We start from the raw sequence: 21,472 nt of genomic DNA, 5'->3' as shown, positions 1-21,472 counted from the left end.
TTCTCAATTTTGAAAAATTTGTTTCGCGGAAGGCAGATTAAAACTGTAATTCTAGTGTTACTATTCCCAATTCAATGGTTTACCATATGAGCTATCTAAGTACCTTCAACGACGGTCAATATGTCTTGGCGCTTCGAGAAGTACTTGGGATCGATCACGGGCATGTCGTACGGATTCGAGGACCTCAATTTGATGTATCCTCGACTCTCAGGACGCAACAGGACGGGGTAGAAGGAGAAAGTGTCCTGCAGTCTATAAGGTTCGTACAGTTCGTTGAAAACGTGGTCCGTTATACCAGCCACTCTCTTGATGGTGATTCCGGCGTCCGAAGATGGCGTGGCCGATATAAAATGAAATTCCATGTCTGAAATTGTTCCAAATGGAGATACATATATTCCTAATTCATATTTAGTAACGGTAATTCCTTATGGGTTATCGGTTTATTCCTTTTGGAATATTAATTTATTCCTTATGGATTATCGGTTTATTGCTTTTGGATTATAGGTTTATTCCTTTTAGATAATCAGTTTATTCTTTTTGGATAATCGGTTTATTGCTTTTGGATAATCGGTTTATTGCTTTTGGATAATCGGTTTATTGCTTTTGGATAATCGGTTTATTCCTTTTGGATAATCGGTTAATTCCTTATGGGTTATCGGTTTATTCCTTATGGGTTATCGGTTTATTCCTTATGGGTTATCGGTTTATTCCTTATGGATTATCGGTTTATTGCTTTTGGATTATCAGTTTATTCCTTTTAGATAATCAGTTTATTCCTTTTAGATAATCAGTTTATTCTTTTTGGATAATCGGTTTATTGCTTTTGGATAATCGGTTTATTGCTTTTGGATAATCGGTTTATTGCTTTTGGATAATCGGTTAATTCCTTATGGGTTATCGGTTTATTCCTTAGGGGTTATCGGTTTATTCCTTAGGGGTTATCGGTTAATTCCTTAGGGGTTATCGGTTAATTCCTTAGGGGTTATCGGTTAATTCCTTTTGGGTTATTGGTTAATTCCTTATGGGTTATCGGTTTATTCCTTATGGGTTATCGGTTTATTCCTTATGGGTTATCGGTTTATTCCTTATGGGCTATCGGTTTATTCCTTTGGGATTATCGGTTTATTCCTTTTGGATTATCGGTTTTCCCTCATTGTATATCGGTTATCCCTCATTGGAAATTGGTTATTCCTTAAGGGTTATCGATTATCCCTTATGGGTTATCGGTTTATTCCTTATGGGTTATCGGTTTTCCCTTATTGTATATCGGTTATCGGTTATCCCTTACTATATATCGGTTATCAGTAATCTTTTATTGGGAATCGGTTATCAGTAATCTTTTATTGGGAATCGGTTATCGGTTATCCATTCGGTTAACGGTAAATGTAGCTGTATAATACCTGGAAAATCTTCCGATTGGTTAACGTATTTGGTCTTGACGAACGCCAAACCTTCGACTCCTCCCAAAATTGACCACGGACCTATATAAGAATACGTATTACAATACATAAACGTATTATTACATTTTCCCGGCATCTACCTTTCCCGTTCTTGAAGAAGTTAAACATGTACTCCATTTCGGTTAGTCTAGTTGGCACGATGGAGACCGAATCATTGATGGTAAAATGGACACCTCCCGGACCCACGTGGTCCATCAGGTTGAGACCCACGGGTAGGTCGGCAATCACAGGTATCTAAATAAGTATAAAAGTAAATAAGATCAGAAGTATATAAGATACCTCTTACGAGAGAAGTATCCATCTGCCTCTCCTGCTAATGTTATTCGCTTATAACATGTCCCTTCGTAGGCCCGGGCCACTAAAATCTTCGTAGGCCCTTGTCACTGAAACCTTCGTAGGCCCTTGTCACTGAAACCTTCGTAGGCCCTGGTCACTGAAACCTTCGTAGGCCCTGGTCACTAAAACCTTCGTAGGCCCAGGTCAGTAAAACGTTCGTAGGCCCTGGTCACTAAAACGTTCGTAAGCCCTGGTCACTAAAACCTTCGTAGGCCCTGGTCACTAAAACCTTCGTAGGCCCGGGTCACTAAAACCTTCGTAGGCCCGGGTCACTGAAACCTTCGTAGGCCCTGGTCACTGAAACCTTCGTAGGCCCTTGTCACTGAAACCTTCATAGACCCGGGTCACTAAAACCTTCGTAGGCCCTTGTCACTGAAACTTTCGTAAGCCCGGGTCACTAAAACTTTCGTAAGCCCGGGTCACTAAAACCTTCGTAGGCCCGGGTCACTGAAACCTTCGTAGGCCCGGGTCACTGAAACCTTCATAGACCCTTGTCACTGAAACCTTCGTAGGCCCTGGTCACTGAAACCTTCGTAGGCCCTGGTCACTGAAACCTTCGTAGGCCCTGGTCACTGAAACCTTCGTAGGCCCTGGTCACTGAAACCTTCGTAGGCCCTTGTCACTGAAACCTTCATAGACACGGGTCACTAAAACCTTCGTAGGCCCTTGTCACTGAAACTTTCGTAAGCCCGGGTCACTAAAACCTTCGTAGGCCCGGGTCACTGAAACCTTCATAGACCCGGGTCACTAAAACCTTCGTAGGCCCTTGTCACTGAAACTTTCGTAAGCCCGGGTCACTAAAACCTTCGTAGGCCCGGGTCACTGAAACCTTCGTAGGCCAGGGTCACTAAAACCTTCGTAGGCTCTTGTCACTGAAACCTTCGTAGGCCCTTGTCACTGAAACCTTCATAGACCCGGGTCACTAAAACCTTCGTAGGCCCTGGTCTCTGCCCATTGGATATAACGGCCCTGAAGGTACACGTTTCATTTTAATCGCCTAAATGGATACTTCTGTCGTGAGATACATATTATTAACTTCTCATATGACGCCATTCAGACGTTAAAAACACAATCCATACGTCGAATTCTTCCAAATGTTTCCTCGGACCGACACCAGAAAGCATGAGTAATTGAGGTGTATTGACTGCCCCAGCCGCCATGATGACTTCTTTCTTAGATTGGACCACGTGACTCAAACCGTCGTGGTCAAACTGGACTCCGACAGCCCTCTTCGTTTCGTCGAATAGAATCTATACAACAAGTGATCGAGGTTTAACGGTAATAGTTAGTGTAGGGAGCTGTTGGCTCGCGTGGCATTAAGGGCTTGCCACCACCCTCCTACGCATTGTAACCCGGCCACCTGGATTAAAGGCTTTAAAAGTCACTGGATGACTTAGGCCTAAGCTGATTATTATTATAAAAAAAAAATTCTGGTGGGTTGATCAGTGACACCGCTACAGGTAGAATGAAATAGGCTCTAGCCTGTGTGGAAACTGTATGATGCCTCAAAATACTCCTTAAAGGGGTCTTAAAATATCCTGTAAATTATATAAAATAATTGCATTAATTTATATACTAAGATTTTCCCAAATTACATCCTAAAAGTTGCCTTAAAATACTCCTTAAAGAAGCCTCAAATATCCTAAAAATGGCCTCAAAAATACTCCTAAAAATTGCCTCAAATTATATCCTAAAAATTGGGTTAAAATACTTCTTAAAGGGCCCTCAAAATATCCTAGAATTGGCCAAAAATGTCCGTAAATAACCTCAAACGATCCTCAAAATGACCTCCAATTTTCTAAAGGATATGCGGCGCCACTGGTTCGATGGTAATAGACGCTAGCATAGATTATCCATGTCTTGTTCAACTTGTTTTTCATATTTTAGGAAGCTCGCGCGAAATCGTTCAAGCCCGTTTATACTAAAATATTAAGACGCGCGTGGAACTTTTAAACAAGTTGAACAAGACAGGAGTCTAATTGGTTGAATCTAGGAGCAAAAAACACAAGGAGAACGCAGCTAGCCTTTAAACACGCTAACGCAGTATCGTGTACAAATTTCATTGGACGAGCCTTTACTCTGAACGTTTTACGGAAAGGGGAGAAGACAATTTCCGAATTTCCCCCTTCCGACGGCAGCAGGTGCTAAAACGTCTAACCAATGAAAAATGTACGCAAGAAAATGCACGACTTTTGACGGGTTGCGTTCTCCTTGTGTGGGGTGTTGTCACTTGTGTTTGTTGCTAATAGGTTGAATGAAAAAATCGTCGTACCCTTGTGACCATGGCTTCAATGACAATGTCTAAGTTCTGCCTGTCCCGGATGCTGGACAAGTAGGCTTTGGCAGTGCTGCACCGATGGCCGTTACGAATGGTGCCTTGAGGTAAAGTGAAACCCGTTTGTGTTGGACCGTTGATGTCCACGTTGGGATAACCGAGTAGTTTCCCAGCCTCCACGAAGGCGTAGGCCAACGGCGACGAGTAATGCGCTGTTTCTACCGTCAGGGGTCCGCCTACACCGTGATAACCTGGTCACAAACAACAAATTTAGAAATTATACTTTTTTAACCGTACCTTCAACAAACCAAAACCATTCAATTACATTTCCAATTCCAAATGCTTTGAAATTACTGGCATTCAAACCGACTTTAACTGGGTTTTTAACCTCTAGCGTGACCGAGGCTTAGGCAAAATTTGTAAAAACTACATTTCCAAACGATTTAAAACCACTAACAATTGTAAGTTATATTTGTAAACAATTTAATACCACTGAACATGGATCAAGAACTTAGAGGAAGTCGCTGCCACACCTACCGTTTCGACAAAGCGCAAGAAGTTTCTCAGTCTAGGTTTTTGGTCAATGAGCTACACTTCGAAACTGTTTGAGCTACACTTCGAAACTGTTTGAGCTACATTGCGAAACTGTTTGAGCTACATTGCGAAACTGTTTGAGCTACATTGCGAAACTGTTTGAGCTACACTACGAAACGGTTTGAGCTACACTTCGAAACGGTTTGAGCTACACTTCGAAATGGTTTGAGCTACACTTCGAAACTGTTTGAGCTACATTGCGAAACTGTTTGAGCTTCATTGCGAAACTGTTTGAGCTTCATTGCGAAACTGTTTGAGCTTCATTGCGAAACTGTTTGAGCTTCATTGCGAAACTGTTTGAGCTACACTTCGAAACGGTTTGAGCTACACTACGAAACGGTTTGAGCTACACTTCGAAACGGTTTGAGCTACACTTCGAAACGGTTTGAGCTACATTGCGAAACTGTTTGAGCTACACTACGAAACGGTTTGATCTACAATTCGAAACGGTTTGAGCTACATTGCGAAACTGTTTGAGCTACACTACGAAACGGTTTGATCTACAATTCGAAACGGTTTGAGCTACATTGCGAAACGGTTTGAGCTACATTGCGAAACGGTTTGAGCTACACTTTGAATCGGTTTGAGCTACACTTTGAATCGGTTTGAGCTACACTTTGAATCGGTTTGAGCTACACTTCGAATCGGTTTGAGCTACACTTCGAATCAGTTTGAGCTACACTACGAAACGACTTAGCCGTCACAGCAGACGAAGTTTTTTAATTACATTACAGACACCTGAATTAAAAGTCGGTAGATGACTTGGGCCTAAGGTTGTGCCTTCGGTATTAACCTAACTTCCATACGTTAGTCATAATGAACACGGCCAACTTTGAACCCCTTGATAACTCGCATAGAAATAGCTGGTAAAAGTTGGCCGTAGAGTAGGATTTTCTTATTTCTCACCCGTTCCAAACGTTTTTCGGAAAATAAATACAAAAATGTAAAAACTGACCATTGTTAGCGATGTTCGGATCTCGGTTGTCCTCCATTTTAATGAAATAGGGGAGGACGTCCTTCCAACTCCAGCCGGTCGACCCGTTATCGGCCCACGAATCGTAGTCTTTTGGGTTACCACGAACGTAGAGCATGTAGTTGAGGACGCTGGAACCACCTAGCACCTTTCCTCTTGGCCATCTGCTTCTCTACAACCATGAAACAAACTTAAAATCAGATTTACTTCACATTTTCCAACTAAGCCCAGGTCACACGATAGTTAAAACCCGCAAACTAGTTGTTGACCGATTTCTGTCATAGTGGGATCAAAACAGGTTGCATGGTTACAAGCATTAAGTTGGGAATATTAATCTAGAGGTCCAATCAAAACGTCAGATTTCAGTATTTCGCGAAACAAGTTTTTAAAAAATAAGAATACTGCCGTCTGCGCCCAAATGACGAGAAAACTTTATCATTCTACCCGTGGCGCCGTCTATCTCTCAATGGTTCGTTCAAATAAGACGCGTTTTCCGGCAAAAATATTTTTTATTTTTTTAAATAATGGATTGCGCCACGGGTCATATGATAACGTTTTCTCGTCATTTTAAAAACCGTTTCGCGGGGAGCAGATTTGATTGAATCTCTAGATTAATATTCCCAACTCAATGGTTACAAGTCCGAAAGCAATTGGTAAGCGATGGTTCGCCGAACAGCACCATGTACAGTAATAACAGTAAGCGACGACGAAATATTAAGCAGGGACTGCACTCTTATGGGCATTTAGCATTGTCGTTATACTGTTAAATCACTTTTTGTTCTTCGTGTATCCTAGTTTACCGCAAACGTTAGAAATCGTGATGCCAGTGGGATACAAAGAGGTAAAATAAACAGAGATCCAAATCCGCCTTCCAGGACCTACCGTTCCGCGCATTGAATTCGAAATAGTACTGCTAGAATTACAACTACGATTTCTGTTCCCATGGTCACGCGGGACCATTCTTGTCCAATAAGGAAACTTTATCAACTTTATCATTAGGTCGTGGTGACACCTATCTTCTGTCGCGAGAACCAGGAGCAACGGTAATTTCTAAAAGGAGTAACTGTCGTTGCTAATGAAAGATGTCGCCACGGTAGAATGATAAAGACGATAAAGTCTTCTTATTGGACGAGAATTGTCCCGTGATAGCCAGATTTATCTGTACCTCTATTTATTCCGAACTCAATGGTTTCGCGGGACTGTATTTGTTGAGTTGGAGAGTTAGGCTTAGTAAATGAACTTAACCAAATCGTGTTGACGCCATCTATCGTGTTATTGGAAAAATATACCTTAATGTATTTTGCAAAAGTGTCTGCTTATAGAAAAAGATGGCGCCAACACGATTGGATAAAGTTGAAGCTTTATGCATATAATGCTTAAAATATCCTCAACAAGTATACAACCAGCTTTCATCCATTTAGAAATATATATATCGCGGGTTTGTCCCCCCCCCCCCCAAATATGAACCTTCCGCTGCCACTGACCTGGCTCCTCTTGCTGCGAGGCGAAAGTGCTAACCGCTCTGCCACCCTACTGGTCCCACCTTCCAAAATAGTGCGTGCCAATTTATACAATGAATATCAATTTCGTTTAAGATATATTCTTTAGTTCCAATGAAGACTTACGTGCTCATTCATGCCCTGACATGAGAACTCCTGCGGTTCGGTAAAGTAGCCCCAGTCCAAATCGGTGGTCTGCAGTTCGGCGGCCATCAAGGGGACTTCGCTGACTAGGTCGGGCTGACCACCGGCTTCCAGAAGGAGCACTCGGACGTGCCTATCCTCGGTCAGTCTGTTGGCTATCGTGGCTCCAGCCGAACCAGCACCCACTGATTAAATAAAAAAATATTATATTTTATATACGCTCTAAAATTAATTTAAACAAATTAATATTTGATAAATTTTGTACTACGGTACACTAGTACGTCAGACACTTAAATGTAATTTCACGTGTAACAGAGAGGTTAAGCAGAACGCTTTAGAAGTTTGAACAACAACGTCGGGAGTATCTAGACGTTGGTGAAATTAAATTCTTTAAAATCAGTTAACCGTGCTTTCACTTTGACTGCTTAAGAAAATTTTTACACATACGATAGACTTTTAACACATTTTTGAAATATTTGCTGAGCCCGGGGACATGACGAAAATAAAAACTTGTTTAAGCAATACTATAACGCGCTGTGAGTATTGTCTAAAGACAAACATTTGTTTTCGTGTAACCTGCTTTACTTTAAATATGGCTCCGTAGTCCATTTTCGCCTATAATATACGTGGCTTGGGAATATTTCAATTTAAAATGGCTTAAAAGCACGTTGCCATAATTATCTCTCGATTTGTTGAGCAGGTAAATGGAATTATTAAAGCAAATGTCGCCTCGACGTGAAGTAGCTCTTTCTTCAACAGATGTCGCTAGCGTCGAAATCAAAACAAGATGCTTAAGCTACATTTTGACCCAAAAGGTGGGTCATAAAAGTACCCCTTGCGTTGATTGGCTCGTTTATAAAAATGTCAATAATATAAATTATAGTAATTTTTAACAATACCTTTTATATGGGATATATAATTTAGGTTAAAGTCCACTAACACTTGTAAGTAGAGTAGAAATTGCCTAATTATAATAATTATAAACGATTCTCTGACGACGTTATTGTTTCGCTATTTTGAATGTTAGCTTCCTTTTCCATTAATAGATGGCACCACGCTCTCCAGTAAAGTCGTTTTATTTCGAAGAAAATATTTTCCGAATACTAATTTTGGTCACCGACAGATGGCACTATTACGTAGTGCATCCAGAACATACCAAGGTTGAACTGTGGCCAATGAATTACAAGTAAATTATCATCGTTATGCAATAATACCATAAGTTTATAATTATTTCGCATGTACGTGTGAATGCCTGGATTTCGAAATAATTGTTGGATTAGCATTTTTCCACGTTTTTAAAAGCTGAATCGTAAGCCTTAATACGCGCTTTTTACCTCGTTCATTTGTTTACAAATTGCAAATTTTACTCGATAGAGGCGCTTATCGTGTTTGGGTATGACGTAATCTTTACTTCACATATTAATCAGTAACTATTTCGACTAACTCACAAAATTATTAAAAATTGACTTATAAAAACACTCGCTGTTTCGTTAATTTAGTATTTCAAATTAATTATTAATTAAATTATCAAACTTAACCGGGCTCTAATTTTCCCAACAAATAATATATTCTGAAACTTACTAATTTCGCAAAGATTATCGTTAACCTTAGTTATTTTGTGTCTTACTTACGTTACTATGTTATTTATGATAACATTAATAGATTTTTTTAGCCGCACCCATCATAGTATAGTTAATAAGGATAAAAATTACAAATTTTGTAAATTAGACAGTTCAAAAAGATTCAAGCCTCTTTAAAACGCGCGTTTTAAAGAGTTAAATTCAATGCAGACAAATTCATATCATCATTCGCGTCACGTACCCTTGGAAACCGGAAATAAAATGTTTAAGCACGTGCATGATAGTTATAAAACGTAAAAAAAAAATCCGGTTCGAAATCACGGTAAAAAAATATTAGAAAAACCTCAAAATTCAACAGGTGTTATAAATCGAAAAAAAATTGTTCGATTCCGAGTAATTTCTAACCTTTCGTTTAAATAATTCTGACATTAACATTTGAAAGATACATTATAACAAATTTTGTGCTAAATTGCTCAATAAGACGTAAATTACTCTGTCGGTATCTAGGCAACGGTTTAAAAAAAATTCAAGCAAAAATACCACGCGCCCTTTTCGGTAACTAGGCAACGTACAATGCCCGTGTTCCATAACCTTATTTCCTACATTCGTTTGGAAATTTAGCTATTTGACCCCCATTTTTTTACATTTATTTCTTTTTTAACTCTTAACCCTTTTTCTCTTAATTTTTTATATTTTTCTTCTATGAATGTAAAATATTTCGACTCAGTCACCGCATCAAAATTATTAACGAGACAAAAAACACACACCCAGAAACACCTTTTTACCTTTATTATTATTCCGAGAAATCGATGTCAAGTAGTTTTAAAAACGGATTAAAAACGTTTGCATATTTTAAATTCAGTTTTTTTTATTAAATGACACCATAAGTTTATAAAATACCCGTCTAAGGGAGAAGTCTCTATATTCCTTTATGATAAATTATAATTATATTCCATAAGTCTGTCAGATAGTCCGAATAAATAACTGTTATCTATTCTGTAGCGTTTACGCCATACCAAAAGTATATAATATATTTCTTACGAAAGGGAGGTCATTTAATTGAAACATGTACCTTCTCAGGCTAGACGTAGATTAAATTGGGGGCGAATTAACTCGTCAACAATGCAGCTTAAATTTTATTTATCTTGACCAAGTAAAGTGTCAAAATACTAATTAATAAATAATTTTAATTTTGAAATAGTTTTAGAAACTCTGTATATTATAAATTTCGCCCCAAACTATAACAATAAGCATTTTAAAAAATGCCAGCTGAATACTTCTCTCGTAAGAGATGTATTATAAACTTTTGGCCATACTTAAAAAGATAAATGCCTCGAGCGAGAAAATTCGATTTGGGTACATTTTTTCGAATTTCATTCGTCCGAACGGTGGTACAAATGTCCGAATGATCATTAGTCCGAATGCCAGAAAACAGGATCGTATGTCCAAAAACGTATTTCATTTGCCCGAAAAATTTATCACAACTTTTGTTGGTGATTTAGTCGTTCAATTTATGTTAACTTTACTGGCGAATTTAATTTGTTCGAATAATCGTTGATCCGTTTTTTCGAGCTTTAGGAATTGTTTTTTTTTTTAAATATTGTTAATATAAGAAAATAGTAACATTAACGTGAACCTAACCTAACCTAACCTAAAATATCCACAACATTGATCGATATTAATAGGAATATGAAGTAAAATATACAATATATAGATATAGCAGCAATTATGAAAAAACAACTTGAACAAAAAACGATATTTACAATGTAGTTTTTTATTTTTAATTCTTGCACTAAACAAAATCCGGACAAAAAAAATAGCAATAAGAAATAGTAATTTAGCGACAGAATTCGGACAAGTGATGCTAACGATTCGGACGAATGAAACAAACAAGTTGTCCAATTCGCACAATTGAAACATTTGTTATTTCGGCGGTTTGGACGAATGAAATTCGAACATTTGTTCCACCGTTCGGACGATTGAAATTCTAAAAAATGTACCTACCCCGAAAATTCTCACCTTAAAGCAAGTGGCTCTTTTTTCAACAGATGTCGCTAGCGTCGAAATCAAAAAGGCGGTACTTATAGCTACCCCTCGGGTTGATTGGATCTTTTGTAAATTGGTCAATAACATAAATTACAGCAATTATAAACAATATTTTTACACCGGATATATAATTTAGCTTAAATTCCACTAAATAGAGTACAAATTGTCTAACTATAATACTCTACAAGGGTTCTCTGACGACGTTATTGATTCACTATTTGGAATTTTAGCTTCCTTTGCCATTAGTAGATGGCACCACACTCTCCGGTAAAGACGTGTTTTTCGGAGAATCGGACAGATTCATGGCCATCTCTAATAACAGGGGCCTTTTCATAATAGAGGTGGCAATGATAGAACCGCCACTTGCTTTAAAGCAAGTGTCGGATCGACGTGAAGTAGCTCTTTTTTCAACAGATGTCGCTAGCGTCGAAATCAAAACAAGAAGCTTACGCTACATTTTGACCCAACATAAAAGTACCCCTCGCGTTGATTGGCTCGTTTGTAAATTTGACGATAACTTATATTATAGTAATTGTTTACAATATATTTTATATGGGATATATAATTTATGTTTAAGTTCACTAACAATTGTAAGTAGAGTATAAGTTGTCTAATTATAATTAATAATTAGAAATGGTTCTCTGACGACGTTATCATTTGGCTATTTTAAAGTTTAGCATCAAGCCAAACAAAATAGAATACAATTTCGTCTCGTGTCACGTTACTGCTATATTCACTTCAAGTCTAGCCTGTTGAAATATTATTAACGCAAAAGCAATCGCTTTCAAAGGTCGAGATAGTTTTAAGCATGCGTGGAAGCAAAACGTTTCTATTCCCTCTTGTATATCTTCCAAGGGGGATGGGAAACGCAAACTTCCCTTGTCTACGTCACTTTTGTAACTGCCTCGAACCTGCCTATATCTATTATCATACGTAACATAGTCGCTCATAAGTATGACAAATGCATTTCTTTAATGAAACTTTGTTCATGGGATATGGCGTAAATTACATCACTTCCAACACGGTGACGAAAAACGCGTCATCAGCTTTACTGATGGGAAACGGGTGCCGGGCGTGATTTAGTTTCCACGGTAACCTTCTCAATAGTTAAAAGTCTAAGTAGCACAAGGATAATGAAAATTTTCAGTTTTTGAGTCGAATAATTGTATGTTCAGTGTGAAAAAAGGTCTCATTGAAATTGTGTCTATGGAAATATTACACAAAAGCAAACTTATGAATAATTATCTAACATATTAAAATAAAATAAAAGCAACCCCTTTTGCATAGTAAAAATTTATTTAAAACATTTTATTTTATTTTATTTTATTTTATTTTATTTATTTTATTTATTTTATTTATTTTATTTATTTTATTTATTTTATTTATTTTATTTATTTTATTTATTTTATTTATTTTATTTATTTTATTTATTTTATTTATTTTATTTATTTTATTTATTTTATTTATTTTATTTATTTTATTTTATTTTATTTTATTTTATTTTATTTATTTTATTTATTTTATTTATTTTATTTATTTTATTTATTTTATTTATTTTATTTATTTTATTTATTTTATTTATTTTATTTATTTTATTTATTTTATTTATTTTATTTATTTTATTTATTTTATTTATTTTATTTATTTTATTTATTTTATTTATTTTATTTATTTTATTTATTTTATTTATTTTATTTATTTTATTTATTTTATTTATATTATTTATTTTATTTTAAATAAAATGTTTTAAATAAATTTTTACTATGCAAAAGTGGTTGCTTTTATTTTATTCTAATGTCTTAATGCATAAAGTTAGTCAAACCTCACCATTATATTACATATTTTATTTTAAAAAGTGTGTCCTTAATGGGATGTCATTTACTTCAGATAATTTGTATGGTACATTATCCGAGAATTTAATCGGGCTCAGTTCTTAGCGTCGAGATTTTTTCGTTTTGGTAATTCAGGATAACGAACATTTAATGGATGGTTTGCCATTCCACAATAATTACAGCTATGATCCTAATAAGCGAAAAAGCCACAAACGTTTTTTTTTCTCATCAGGAATAAACCAGTAACTTAACCAGTTAAATTGCTGTACTCTTAAAAATTCCGTTGACTAACCCAAATAAAGATGATTTACTCGTGCTTGTTTTGTTTAATATCTTGATGCAATCGTCTTCGGTTCTTCTGCGTATATTTTTATCATAAGTAACATAATAGTATTAAGTATGACTCTACCTAGTCTACCGACGCTAATAAATTTTATCATAAGTAACATAACAGTATAAAGTATGACTCTACCTAGTCTACCGACGCTAATATATTTTATCATAAGTAACATAATAATGTTAAGTATGACTCTTCCTAGTCTACCGCCGCTAATACATATCATAATTAGTAACATAATTAACATAAGTATGACTCTTCCTAGTCTACCGCCGCTAATACATTTTATCATTAGTAAGATAATAAACATAAGTTACTTAAGTATAAGACGTTCTATTCTCGTGAAGCCAATATATTTTATCATAAGTATCGTAATATACATAAGTTTTACACTTACTAGTCTCCCAACGCTAATAAAATCTTTTACAAGTAAGATAATAACAACTTTTAAATAATGATAATCGGTTTCGCCAATATCCATAAAAACAAAAGTAGCATAAGACCCCAAAGTGTGTCAGAACGGTAAAGTAGTTAATGAGAGTTTGTTGCAAAGTAAAAAGGGGAAACAAAGGGGGGGGGGTCGGAAAATACGTCATGAAAATCGAGGTATTCCAGCGCCACCGAGTGAGGCGTTTTAGAACGTATGTCTACGGGCGAGAAAATCGCGCCAGACTATAGACTAAATATAATGTTGCTAGTATTTTTCCAACTAGTAGGTTATGTAGTCTATAGTGTGACTAGGTCTTACTAGAAATTTAATAGGCGTGAAGGTACAGCTGACACATTTTTGGGTCTTATGCTACTTTCGATATAAATCATTACGTAGTTAAATGTTACTAGTCACCACCGACAACCTTACTGAAGGGTTAGACAAGGCTTATTGAAAATTTAAACGCTTACAACAGTAAAATAACGTTTTCTTGATCAAAATATGATACACTATTGACTATTATAAATATATCCCCTTAGTTTCTGAAGGTAGTTATTTATTTTCCAATTTGAGACATAAAGATAAAAATTGACTATAATTAATCGAAATCGTTCAGTGCCATACTTACAATTTTTATATTACTTATGATATAACCTAATTATTAATAAGTTTATGACGATAAATAATTAAATAAAAGCTACTGAGTTTGACTGTAATTAATCAAAATCGTTCAGTGCCTTACTTACTCTATTATATTACTTATGATATATCCTAATTATTAATAAGTTTATGACGATAAATAATTAAATAAAAGCTACAGAGTTTGACTGTAATTAATCTAAATCGTTCAGTGCCTTACTTACTCTATTATGGTACTTTTGATATAACATAATTGTTTATAAGTTGATGAGGATAAATACCAGCTATTAAGTTTGATAGTGACTATCATTAATCGAAATCGTTCCGTGTCATACTTACGGCTATTTGGCCACTTATGATATAACATAATTTTTAATAAGTATATGGCTATAAATATTAGCTACCAAGTTTGACTATCATTAATCGAAATCGTTCCGTTTCATACTTACGTTTATTATGTTACTTATGTTTCTATTTATTTTATGTTTGTATTTTTGAAGACGCCTAGATACGGACGGCTAACTTCCGATTTTGCCATCGGATAAAAAACCGGTTCCTCCTTTTTTTAAGGCTTTTTATAAATACTTTCACCGACATAATTGGTTGCCAGGGGAAACGGATCCACGGTTTCAACCTTCCTTCCACGCGCGCCCGCTCGCGCAATATTTTTTTACGGAAAACTTTCCTCGTGCGGATATTTTTAACTTTTAACCAATTTTACAGTCGTCGACGAAGCTTATGAATCGGCTACAATCTGACCAAGTTGTTGTAAACGTCAAATAATTTATTTCTAACTTCTGAATTTTAAAAAAACGGGTTAAGTAGGCTTAATCCTAGGTGGTATTTAATCCACCATTTCATCTCACGAAAACTTTCCTAGATTTGGTTATTAAAATCTTTTAGCGAAATATCTGTTTCAACTACATAGGTTCACGGAAAATATTCGTTGCACTTTAGACACATTTCGGTAAAACAGGACACACGACGATGGAAAAGACTTAGCTCTTTAAACGTACCTGTTTGTTACTACTATCCAAACACTTAGTTTGTCCCGTCGGGTGTCCTCCGTTACCGAAATAAATATCGCTTTTAGGTTCTAGACTGCCATTTCAATTTCAAAAGTGTATATTAGACCATGGACCAAGAATTTAGGAACCTCAAGAATTCTGTTCAACTATAACTACGTGAAACTTAGTCGGCGCTTAGGCGACAGTACGTGCTAGAAAGTTAGGTTAGTTTAGAAATGAAATAGATTCCAGTGAATTTGATTAAATAATAATAATAATTATAATCAGCTTGGCATCCTTGGCACCCCCTTAGGCAAATTGATCAAGCGACTTTTAAAGCCATTAATTCAGGTGGCCGGGTTCTATTGTGTAGGAGGGTGGTGGCAAGCCCTGCATGTCACGCGATCGAGCCAACAGCTCCCTACACTAACTATTACCGTTAACCTCAACAAGTTTTTATGGAAGGGGAAACCGAAGAACTCAGACATACGCGGCTTACTGGTTATTTTTACTTAACACAATAGTTTATTACCATTACTTAAACTTATAAAATTTAATTCCGATTTCAAAAATAAAAGCTTTAAAACTTACTAAGCCTCATCATTTAACCGACCATAACGGCGCCATTTTGTCAAAATTGAACATGAACGTTATATCTTCTCTACGAAACTACGTCGGAAATCGACTTTAGCGCCGCCTAGTTTGTCCACATTGAACTAAAATTACCCGTGATTTTCCTATTCCCAGTATTAACGCGTGCTTTTTAAAGCCTGAAAAGTGATTCCTGGCGTGAGTTCATCTGCTTTTTGCGATGGAAGCTTGATTTTCCCTGCTATGTCATTCTCTCTAAGTTGAAATAAATACATATTCTTGCTGAAATTGTGTCATAATAAGTTACAAAATGTCAGATTGATTTTATAACGAGTACTTTTCATGTATATAGGTTAGCTATGATGAATTTCGAAGCCCTAATCCATTGTAAGATTTGACTTTAGGCAGGTGTCATTGGTTGAACATAATTACGAAAAACAACTTGTATTTTATCCCCGTTACGGGTGACTGTCAACTTATGCAAATTTAAAAACTTAACCTATTTCAAAATGAAGTTTCATTCCAATATCACCGATTGGTATTATCAGACGTGTATAATATTTTGACAGACATAAGTATCCAATTTTCTATACTGCATTTTCAAATTTAAAAACTTTACGATTTAACGTAATTTAAAATTCGATTATTACCGATTGGTATTATCAGAAGCATATAATAACTGGTTAGAGATAAGTATCCAATTTTCTGTACTGAATTTTTAATTTTAAAACTCTACGATTTATCCGAGGGGCTAACCACTCTCTGAAAATCTGTACACCGATTACCAATGAGTACAGCCTTTGGTAGTGCTAAATCTGTACTCATTTACGTAATCATTTTAGTGCAGTCAAAGGTACAGGCTTGTACACCGATTACGGGGAGTGGTTAGCCCCTCGGATTTATCCTATTTTAAAAGGAAATTTTATTTGAATATTGCCGATGGGTATTATCAGAAGCATATAATATCTGGTTAGAGATAGGTAGCCTATTTCCTGTACTGCATTTTCAAATATAAAACTCTACGATTTAACCTATTTTAAAAGGAAGTTTCATTCGAATATTATCGATTGGTATTATCAGAAGCATATAATATTTTGTTAGAAATTAATATCCCATTTCCTTTAGTGCATTTTATAATTTAAAACTTAACGATTTAACCTATTTTAAAAGGAAGTTTCATTCGAATTTCATACAGGTTTATCAGAAGTTTAAGTAATTTGTGCTAGTTACGTTAACAACAAATTTTAGCGCGTGCTAGCTGACAATTTTTCTGTTTAGCAAAAATTATAATCGAACGGATTTTCAGAGTCATTGCATAAGCAAAGTTTAGTTCTACTACGAATAATGATAAATAAACCACCTAGTTTGGTATGAAAATTAAAACTATAGTAAATTAATTATGGTTATTATGTTACTTATATTTCAAGTAGAAAACCTCCATTTCGCTAGATTGTCGTATAGGAAAGCAGTGTGAAACCGTTATTTTAACGTGGCTAGCTTGTTTCGTTCGTTAACATTGTAGTGAAAGCGGTAACTTTATTCGGCAATGAGGATGTAAAAATGTAAATATTATTTCACGATCAAGGGCGGTTAATAAAAAGCCGACGGCGACATATCATCATTACTTCCTTTAATATTTCAAAACAAAAATCATAAAAATGTAAACAAGAGAGCGCTTAGAATGAAAAAAATAAAAACAAGATTTGATTATATTAGAAAAAATAAAAAATATTTGATTATATTAGAAAAAATAAAAAATATTTGATTATATTAGAAAAAATAAAAAATATTTGATTATATTAGAAAAAATAAAAAATATTTGATTATAGTAGAAAAAATTAAAAATATTTGATTATATTAGACAAAATTAAAAATATTTGATTATATTAGACAAAATTAAAAATATTTGATTATATTAGTGAAATAAAAAAGATTTGATTATATTAGAAAAAAATAAAAAAATATTTGATTATATTAGAAAAAATAAAAAATATTGGATTATATTAGAAAAAAAACATTTTGGATAGATTTGTTAAAATAAAAAGATAGCGTTAAGAATCGAAAAAAAAACCACAAAATGGCTTTCAAAATCGAAAAAACTAAAACAAGATAGCGTTTAGAATTAAAAAAAAATAAACAAAATAGCGTTCAGAATCGAACAAAAATTTTAAACCAGATGGCCTTCAGAATCGAACAAAAAACTAAAACAATATGGCGTTTGGAATCGAACAAAAATTTAAAACCAGATGGCGTTCGGAATCGTACAAAAATTTAAAACCAAATGGCGTTCAGAATCGAACAAAAAACTAAAACAATATGGCGTTCAGAATCGAAAAAATAGAACACGGTGGTGCCCACAATTGAAAAAATAATTAAAAGAAGATATCGTTCAGAGTCGAGAAAAAAATAAAACAAAGTGGCGGTGCAGAATAGTTATTCCAGACGTTGGGCCCCTTCAAGGTTTCTCACAAAATTCCATAAACTTAAAATAACACTTAAAAGTACCTAAAATAAAAAAGGCCATATTTTATGCTATTCCCCAATGGGGCCCTTGGTAAATTCCCTTCTTCTACCTCTGGGGCCCACTTCTGGCCCCTTTTTTTACCGTTGAACAAATTTTTAGAAGATATATTCTCGAGACGAATTTAGTTTCATTTACAAATAATTCGGAACTTTTTAAAAGACACGAAATTGTACCGTTGTCACACGAGATCCTAAACCCTAGTTTTAAACCGAATTTTGTCATCTTCGGAACAAAATGTGGTCACACGACAGCCTAAACCCAATAATTAGCAATTTTAAAACCTATTTTTGATCTCATGGGATCAACATGAGTTACAAAGTTACTGGTAATAATTAATAAACCTTATTCGCGAAGATATTTCGTTCGGAGGCGGGTTATGATGGTTAAAACACTGGCTGATTAACTTTTGTTGTAAGCCAGGATACACGAGGAAGCAATAAACGAAAGGACGATACTATAGCAATGTTAAACAGTCTATAGGACTGCAGTCTATTCTAAATATTTCGTTGCCGTGTACCCTGCTATATCAATAAAATATTAGCAGGGGCCTGCAGGGCATCCTGACGAATTATAAATGTAATTTGAAGCTCATTTGAGCTACTTTGAATAAACTAATATCAAAATAATTTTCAATAGCTATTTTCAAACTTAGCCGGTCGTGACTTACACTTCAACATCGAAGTATTCAAGGCAAAAGCAAATATATTTTTTTATCAATGCGAGCTACTGCAGCTATATTTTAATAGGACCAAGTTCGTAGGACCCCCGATGACATAAAGTTGTCATGTCAGCTAGTCTAATGTCATTTAACGAAATAATATTTATTTTGGGGATTTTCAATTTTGTGTAAATATTAAACTGATAAAATACAAATTGTCAATCTTGCCGTGCTAGTTAATATAAATCATGGCGTGTCATATATTCTAAATCGCGGCGTACGATAAAGTCTGAATCATGGCGTGTCATATATTCTAAATCGCGGCGTACGATTAAGTCTAAATCATGGCGTTTCATATATTTTAAATCTCGGCATACCTACAATTCTAAATCGTGGCGTAAGATATAGTCTATATAGTGTCGTGTGACCGTGTCATGTATTCTAAATCTCGGCATACCTACAATTCTAAATCGTGGCGTAAGATATAGTCTATATAGTGTCGTGTGACCGTGTCATGTATTCTAAATCTCGGCATACCTACAATTATAAATCGTGGCGTAAGATATAGTCTATATAGTGTCGTGTGACCGTGTCATGTATTCTAAATCTCGGCATACCTACAATTCTAAATCGTGGCGTAAGATATAGTCTATATAGTGTCATGTGACCGTGTCATGTATTCTAAATCTCGGCATACCTACAATTCTAAATCGTGGCGTAAGATATAGTCTATATAGTGTCGTGTGACCGTGTCATGTATTCTAAATCTCGGCATACCTACAATTATAAATCGTGGCGTAAGATATAGTCTATATAGTGTCGTGTGACCGTGTCATGTATTCTAAATCTCGGCATACCTACAATTATAAATCGTGGCGTAAGATATAGTCTATATAGTGTCGTGTGACCGTGTCATGTATTCTAAATCTCGGCATACCTACAATTCTAAATCGTGGCGTAAGATATAGTCTATATAGTGTCGTGTGACCGTGTCATGTATTCTAAATCTCGGCATACCTACAATTCTAAATCGTGGCGTAAGATATAGTCTATATAGTGTCGTGTGACCGTGTCATGTATTCTAAATCTCGGCATACCTACAATTCTAAATCGTGGCGCAAGATATAGTCTATATAGTGTCGTGTGACCGTGTCATGTATTCTAAATCTCGGCATACCTACAATTCTAAATCGTGGCGTAAGATATAGTCTATATAGTGTCGTGTGACCGTGTCATGTGTTCTAAATCTTAGCAAGCCTAAAATTCAAAATCATGGCGGGCCAAAGAATTTGAATTCTGTCATGCCGTACATTCTAAATATTTGCGTGCAATATATTCTAAATTATGGCCTGCCAGATATTCTAAATTGTGGCGTGCCAGATATTCTAAATCCTTGCGTTCAATAATTCTAATTCGTGGAATGCTATATATTCTAAATCTTGTCATTTGCTACATTATAAATAAATACCCGTGCAAATATTATAAATAAATACACGTGCAATATATTATAAATAAATACACGTGCAATATATTATAAATCGTGTCGTTCCCGATATTCTAAATCTTGGCGTGCCAAATATTCTATATTTTGGAGTGCCAAATATTCTAAATAGTGTCGTGCCATATATTATCTAAATCTTGGCGTGACATATTATCAAAATCTTGGCGTGCCATATTATCAAAATATTTGCGTGCCATATTATCTAAATCTTGGCGTGCCATATTATCTAAATCTTGGCGTGCCATATTATCTAAATCTTGGCGTGCCATATTATCTAAATCTTGGCGTGACATATTATCAAAATCTTGGCGTGCCATATTATCTAAATCTTGGCGTGCCATATTATCTAAATCTTGGCGTGCCATATTATCTAAATCTTGGCGTGCCATATTATCTAAATCTTGGCGTGCCATATTATCTAAATCTTGGCGTGCCATATTATCTAAATCTTGGCGTGCCATATTATCTAAATCTTGGCGTGCCATATTATCTAAATCTTGACGTGCCATATTATCAAAATATTTGCGTGCCATATTATCAAAATATTTGCGAGCCATATTATCAAAATCTTGACGTGCCATATTATCAAAATGTTGCCCTGCCATGCATCTAACAGTTATTGAACCATTGGAAACGTAATTAAGAAATGTATAAATAAAATGAACTGACCCACGATGTAATCGTATTCTTTGGCAAATCGTTGAACGGTTCTTGGCAGGCTGTTATTGTAGGTTCTCATGAAGGTCAAAGCCATAAAGGTCATAAACATAGTGACCCAATGACCACCCACTATTCTGGTCACTTTTTCCACGGCCATCTTTTCTCGTCAAAGGAAAACAATCGACAAACGAAACGTCAACCTGGAATAATATAAAGTTGTCCTGCTTAAAATGTGCAATTTTGGTTTACATTAATGGTCTGAATTAAAATATGTCAGCACACTTTGTAGCGTGTATGATAGTTCTCACGGCGTAATTAAATTTTATGATGTATTTAAAAATACTGATTATATTATATTTCAAATAATATAAATTATATTATATAAT

The 21,472-nt window shown here is 35.3% G+C and overlaps 1 protein-coding gene across 3 annotated transcripts in view; it reads right to left on the bottom strand.

Annotated features, from left to right (window-relative positions):
• LOC149958958 (glucose dehydrogenase [FAD, quinone]-like) overlaps nucleotides 1-21,472 on the bottom strand; it is a 38,892-nt gene that overhangs the window by 3,179 nt on the left and 14,241 nt on the right. For all 3 annotated transcript variants that reach the window (XM_090165104.1, XM_090165103.1, XM_090165102.1), the window contains exons 2-9: nucleotides 21,096-21,286; nucleotides 7,264-7,466; nucleotides 5,621-5,810; nucleotides 4,069-4,322; nucleotides 2,876-3,046; nucleotides 1,541-1,694; nucleotides 1,401-1,481; nucleotides 104-364 (exon numbers count right to left, since the gene is read on the bottom strand). In XM_090165104.1, coding sequence (XP_090021230.1) covers nucleotides 104-364; nucleotides 1,401-1,481; nucleotides 1,541-1,694; nucleotides 2,876-3,046; nucleotides 4,069-4,322; nucleotides 5,621-5,810; nucleotides 7,264-7,466; nucleotides 21,096-21,243 — 1,462 coding nt within the window. In that variant the 5' untranslated portion in view covers nucleotides 21,244-21,286. The remainder of the gene's footprint in view (nucleotides 1-103; nucleotides 365-1,400; nucleotides 1,482-1,540; nucleotides 1,695-2,875; nucleotides 3,047-4,068; nucleotides 4,323-5,620; nucleotides 5,811-7,263; nucleotides 7,467-21,095; nucleotides 21,287-21,472) is intronic.

This window comes from Leiobunum rupestre, chromosome 2 (assembly GCF_980474605.1).
Source record: "Leiobunum rupestre chromosome 2, qqLeiRupe1.1.hap1, whole genome shotgun sequence".
NCBI lineage: Eukaryota > Metazoa > Arthropoda > Arachnida > Opiliones > Sclerosomatidae > Leiobunum > Leiobunum rupestre.
Note: the sequence above shows the minus strand (reverse complement) of the source record. Positions and strands in the feature narration are given on the sequence as shown.